General features: G+C 50.0%; 1 protein-coding gene across 1 annotated transcript; it reads right to left on the minus strand.

Moving 5' to 3' along the window:
• Positions 1 to 1440: 1440 nt before the first annotated feature.
• On the minus strand, positions 1441 to 5060 carry POU4F2 (POU class 4 homeobox 2). Its single transcript, XM_001501801.5, has 2 exons — positions 4511 to 5060; positions 1441 to 4077 (listed from the first exon to the last, which is right to left on the minus strand). The coding sequence occupies exons 1-2, from the start codon at positions 4787 to 4789 to the stop codon at positions 3136 to 3138; spliced, it is 1221 nt and encodes a 406-aa protein (XP_001501851.1). The 5' UTR covers positions 4790 to 5060; the 3' UTR covers positions 1441 to 3135.
• Between the last annotated feature and the right edge of the window lie 1484 nt (positions 5061 to 6544).

Raw genomic sequence — 6544 nt, forward strand, 5'->3', positions numbered from 1 at the left:
TTGGAGGCTGGCTATTTGAAAAGACTTCCAGGAAAACCGAATCTAATAGGGGTGAAATGGAAGAAGACACTTTCAGCCTCTAAAATATAGGAATAAAATTAAACCAAAAATATCACTATATCTGAATTCACAACTGCTTCTTTTAAATCCCTACAACTTTCAATATTTCCTTATGCATCTATGCAATGTGTCTCATTATTGCTAAATGGACATATGGATTTTGGTTTCTTCAGGTGTCTTCTTTATTTCAATTATAAAAAAAAGAAGTCCCTCCACCCATTACCCATCCAACTTTCACAACTCTTTTTGTTACATCTGAAAATCATAATCAGTTTTCCAACAACATTTAATCCCAATTTGAGTCACTATAACAATTTTAATTTCCTCTCAGGATGTTTCCTAACCTCATCATCAAAATAGGAAACATCCCAAGACATTTCCATACCAGAGAGGGTCACAGCTCAGGTTAGTAGAATTACCCCTGGAGGATGGCCTGGTTCCTTCCTCTTGTTTGACCTATAGATTAGTATGATGTTGTCATCACTAAGATGTAAATATCTAAATCAAAGCTTTCCTGAAAAAACAAACAAACATGAAAACCTAATATGTTTCTCATCTGTTGTAGGAAATCTGAAAATTATTAACATGGGTGAGGACATGTCTTTAAACTAGGATCAGAAAAAGAAAAGTCTGTGTATCAAGTGGGCAGAATTTCTTTGTGCCAGACCACCATTAGACAGACTTCCACCAACTCTGATGTCTGGGTGAGTCATAGAAAGGGCATAGAAATTTGCTCCTTCCAACCACTCAGGACTTCTTTCTCAGCCCTACTCTGCCTATTGTAGAATGTGAATTTCCTTAACGGTTATGGGAAGTGGACAGAGAGAGGTACTTTACTTCATAACCCAGTGATCTAGGTGTTTCTTGCTCTGGCTTTGGGACACTCCTCTCTAAGAGAGGTGACTGAACTGAGAACTATGGTAGGCCAGCCCCTAGGCCTCACCCAGGATGTCCTACTCCCCCAACCAGGCCTTGACTCTTGCCACACCCAGTCTCCCAGTGGTACTGAAAACTGAACTGAGTTCCTTTCTTCCTTTTATCCATGTAATACCTCTGTTCACAAAGATTCTCTTTGCAGAATTATTGCCGATCTGGAGAAAGGATTCCAAGGGAAGTATTTGGAGCCAAATATTGTGATTTCATCTGGGCAGAAAATCAAAGAACCCTGTGAGATAAGCTCTGGCTATGAGAAGGCTATTATAAACCTTGTTCTTTTATACTTCCCTAGAGAAACACCCCCTACTAAATTCAAGCTAAACTTTGATAACAACCACTCCCTAATAAACCATCAAAATGTGTTTCTACTTTTAAAAATCCCCCATAAAAATAATTCTCATGTAAACAACCAAAAACAACATCACATTTTTAAAGCCATTTAATTTTAATAGCATATTTTAATGAAAAAAGCAGCATACTTTGCCAACAAAACATTAAAATCAACTCTTCAATGAAAGACAATCAAACAGCACCAAAAATAACTTAACACATTACCATAGTAAATAAACCATCTATTAACAAAAACAAGAAACCAGGTCATATACAGAACTCAAGACTTCAGAGAGCCTCAAATGGAACAGCAATACAGCAAAATTTGTAAGAATATATCTATATGTGCATCATTTTGAATGAAATATTTACAATAGATAAGGTACTGGTCATCATGTACCTAATTTTTTTTTGTTCCAAAAGAATTCTACCAAACAATGTGAATTTACAAGCAGTGCACTGTCTTTCTTATAGTTCAAATTAGTTTTTCTACAAACAAATCTCCAAAAGGAAAAATGGAAGGATTCCTGTAAATGTTTAAATGTAGTCAACAAAGCAATTGAAAACTAGAAGATTGAAGTACCTTGGTGAAATCTTAGAATCTGGAAGGGCAAACACCAAGTGGCAAATGCACCTAAGGCTAGAAAAGGATGCATCATAATCATGCTTCCAACTGCTTCACTTCTTCTCTTCCATTAGAGGGGTGTGTGTGTGTGTGTGCGTGTGTAAGGGTGAGCGAGAGAGTGCATGTGTAGCGGGGACAATGTGGGAATCCCCATTAAATATGTAACGAAGTAAACAATACTTTGGACATTGAATCAGGTCTACACGATTAAGACAGCCATTATTGAGTGCCGACTCACAAATCAGAACACTACCAGTAAAAACAAAGAAAAAACAATCTTCATTCAAAGTGAGAATATACAAATGGGCCAAAAGGAACACCATATAAGAGGAAGCTGTAAAAATTCAGTGAACTCATCAAACGTGAAAAATTTTTAACTTCACTAAGCATACGATTCCCCTGTTTCTTTTTTAGACTGACGCAGTTTAATTAATTAGAATGTGCACAAAATTAAGTTGCTAGAGAGATAAATTAATAATTTACAGAGGGTTGTTCGGCAATAATCTAATAATACTTTTCAAGATCAGTGAACACAGCAGGCGCAACTCCTTTCTTAAGCATTAACACTTCAGAGAAGGAAGAAGGGGGTAAGAACCACAATAAAAATATATATATATAATATACAGTGTAAATGCAGAAAATCTGCCATCTTTTTTTAAAATTCAAAATACTTTAGAGATGTCTCTATCACATTAAGCATCAACTCTAGTTTAAAGTTTCAGTCCTGAATCAATTTCTATTTCTGAAAAATAGCTGCAAAGTGTACTTTTAAACTTGAACAAGGGCGATGTCTTTAAGAATAAAAACAAATCTTACTTGATCATTCTGGGGGCCTTTTAAAAGGCTGTCTCGTCTGCCTTCCTGCAAACAGCCAGCTCCAGACTTTCTCTGAAGAAGCCGAGGTGCCTTTTCCTGGTGGGGTGGGGTTAAAAGGGACAACTTTGCTACAACTTGACAAATCCCTTCTTTTGATTTTCTTTTCTTTAAGAAATCGGTTCACATTCTCACCGGGCTTGAGCTCAGTCGCTCGCTCTCCTCTCGCTCTCCAATCCTCCCTAAATCTGGATTCACATTTACTGGAATTGTTTCTGATCGCCAAAAGTGAAAAGAAAAGAGGCAAGGAGAGAGAGGGAGGGAAAAGAGGGGATGAGGAGGGGGCTGTCCCTGGAGAGGCCAAGGGTCTCCTAAATGCCTGCAGAATATTTCATTCTTTTCTGTTTCTGCCTCTGGTTGCAAAACCAGACGCGCACCACGTTTTTCTTAAGGTCCAGCTTCTCCGCGATGGCGGCGATCTTCTCAGAAGAGGGCCGCGGCTGAATGGCGAAGTAGGCTTCAAGCGATCGCTTCTCTGGCGCAGCAATGGACGTGCGCTTGCGCTTCTTCTCCGCGCCATTGAAGAGCTCTGGCTTGGTGAGCTTCTCGCGGTGGGACTTCTCGGCCTCCTCCAGCCACGCTTGCAGGATGGGTTTGAGCGCGATCATATTGTTGTGCGACAACGTGAGAGACTCGAACCTGCAAATGGTGCTCTGGCTGAGCGAGCCCACGCCGGGGATCTTGAGGTTGGCCAGCGCGGAGCCCACATCGGCCTGGGTCACCCCCAGCTTGATGCGTCGCTGCTTGAAGCGCTCGGCGAATGCTTCCAGGTCCCGGGGGTCGGCGTCCACGTCGCTCATGCAGCCCATGTGTGAGGGCAGCCCGTGCGCGTGGGCCATGCTGAGCGCTGCTTGGTGCATAGGGTTCATGGTAGCCATGTGCGGCGCGTGAGCTGGCGTGGACACCACAGCGCCGTCGGGGCCCGCCATGGCACCCAGGGCCAGCCCGGGGCTCAGGTGCTCCAGCAGCTCGCCCTCAAGCGCCTGATGAGGCTGGTGGTGGTGGTGGTGGTGATGGTGGTGGTGGTGGTGCGTGCCCGCCAGTGCCGACGGGTGCGAGATGGGCACCGACGAAGAGGAGGCAGCCGACGTGCACGGGATGGTGTTCATGGTGTGGTAGGTGGCGTCCGGCTTGAAGGGGCTGTGGTGGGGCGGGTGGTGGTGGTGGCTCTTGCTCTGGGAAACGATGTCCACGGCCGCGAGAGCCTCAGCGCGGGCCAGCAGACTCTCATCCAGCCCGCCGAATATATTGCTCTGCAATTGCAAGTAAAAGGCACACATTACGCTCAGCAGGGAATTGTGCGCACTCTCTCCGGAAGCCCCTGCCCAGCGCTCGACACAGCTGCCGCCCCTACAACATCCCCAGAACGTTAAAATAATAATAGTAATAGTAATCCTGGAAATGGGTGAGGAGGAGAGGAGGGAAGCCACCAAGAGAAGCCAAGAGTGCACGATGAGGAAGAAAGTGAGCCTAAAACACAACACAACACAACACGCGCACAGGCAACATCCCAAGTCATAAAAATTAATATGAAAGGAAAGACCCGCTGAATACATAAGAGATAGAGGGGGGAAAATTGGTTGGAGGTGTGGGGTGATTTGCTGTGCAGACATGAAAAAAACATCAAGCAGATAAAGGGGGCTGTCAAAATGTGCCTTTAAGCGGTGATTATGCAGAAATACGCACCGGTGGGGTTGGAAGACACGCTCGCCGCATCGCCTCGGAGCCGCCGCCGCCGCTGCTGCCACTGCTACTGGAGCTGCTGCTCCGGCCTCCACCGCCTCCGCCACTGCTGCCACCGCCGCCAGCATTGCTGGAGCTGCCAGGGGAGCTGGCTGAGGGCGCCGCGGGCCCGGAAGAGCCGGGCGAGGCGCTGTGCAGTGCGGAGTACTTGGGCTCCACGTGCAGGCTGCCGCCGTGCGGCATGCTGAACGCCTGCTTGCTGTTGAGGGACATCATCATCATCTTCCCTGCCCGCCCGGGCGCTCGCCCGTAGCGCACGCACTGGCTCCGACTGCAGGGACCCTCCCGAGAAGCGCAAGGAGAGAGCGGGAGCGGGAAGGGCGATTCAAAGTTGCGCTCACTCGCCGCCTCCTGTGAGCTCTGCGCTCCTTGCCGCGGCTACTCCTCCGCTGTCTCCGCCGTCAGTCTAGCGGATGCTGGGCTCCGCTTGCCGCTGGCTGTAGACCTGGGCGCCCGAAACTGCCCCCGCGCCTCGTGGCCGCGGAGTTATACTCCCCTCTCCCTGCGCCTGCCCCCGCACCCTCCCTGGCCCTCTCTCCCTCGGGCGCGCCTCCGCCCTCCCCTGCCAGGAAGCGCTGGTTTCTCCTGCTCCGTTTCTCGCGTCGCGCCTTCTCCCTCTTTGCTCCCTCCAGGCTCGGATCCTTTCAGCTTTCCTGACACCCGCCTCCTGCTCCCCCGCCGCGCCCTCCACTCCCCTTCCTGCCCCCGCCCGCGCTGCGATGCCACCGCCCCTTCCTGGTGCCCCACAGCTCTCTTACATCAGTGCCCCGGCTCAATCCCACCCCACTGGCCAGGTCCACACTCCAGTCACGGGGCAGTTCCTACCTAAGAGCCGGCCTCCAGCCACTCCCGCTTTTTCCGCCCCGTCTCCGCTTCGCCAGGGAAAGAAACTCCTAAATAAAGTTATGGGCCAAGCCAGCCTTCAGTGGGTTTTTCCCTAGACTACTGGGAACGCCTCTTACCTGGCTGCCTCCCCAGCCTCCAGATTACTGCTAAGTTTCAGGCCTCCGCCCCCACTCGGCCCACCCCTCCTGGCAGCACAGGTGACCCTGATCCCTGGCTCCCCGCCACGGCGGAGGACGCGAACGCTGCGGCGGACGCTGATCCTCCGCGCTGCTCTGGTCTTCCGCCTGGTGCGCGCAGCGGTTGGCGCTCTGCTCTGCGCCCCCTTGGCCCGGCGGGTGCCTGGTGCCGAAGAGACGTAGGGTCGACAGGGCTGCAGGGCTTTCTCTCACTCGGTTTCTCACAGCTCTCAGCGGATTGGACAGCCGCGGAGCCGGCCCGGGTAGCCTGTGCGCATGCGACTCCCCCACCCTCAGTCCCCATGTACTCCCCCCCACCACCACAGACACATACTCCTCTCCACCCTCTTTTTCTCTTCCTCTGAATCTTCCTCCCCCTCTTCCCTGTATCCAGTTCAGTGTGAGTTGAGTCTTGGGCGGATCCGCTGGCAAACCCTGCCACTGGATTTATTATTCTTCATTAGCCACAATCAAAGGAGGAAGGGGCAACTGACAGAGGGAGAGGGAGGGCCAGAGATCACAGAGCGCATGTGCTGCTGAACATCCCCCCCCCCACACACACACACAACACCAATACACACATACACACACACACACACGCCCTCAGGCGCTGGCACAAACCCCACTTATCTTCATTTCCACAGCCGCTCGCCGCAGAGAGAGCGTATTTTTAGCCAACACTTTGCTCGCACTTTTGTCTCAGTGCGGACCATTTTTCTTAGAAGTGGACACAGTTTAGTTCCAGTTGTAAAAGAAAGTGACAACCTCTTCTACACACACACACACACACACACCGCCTTCCTCTCCTACCCCCTCTGGTCTTGTCTCTACTTACCTCAGTGCGGGGGGCAGCTGTCACCTCCCTAGAGCACTGAAGGAGCGGGGTGCAGGCGAGAGTGAGAAGGCTTTGAGACTGGGACGCTGGAGCCTGCGGGTGGCCCGACCCGGACGGGGG

Source organism: Equus caballus, chromosome 2, assembly GCF_041296265.1.
Source record: "Equus caballus isolate H_3958 breed thoroughbred chromosome 2, TB-T2T, whole genome shotgun sequence".
Taxonomy (NCBI): domain Eukaryota; kingdom Metazoa; phylum Chordata; class Mammalia; order Perissodactyla; family Equidae; genus Equus; species Equus caballus.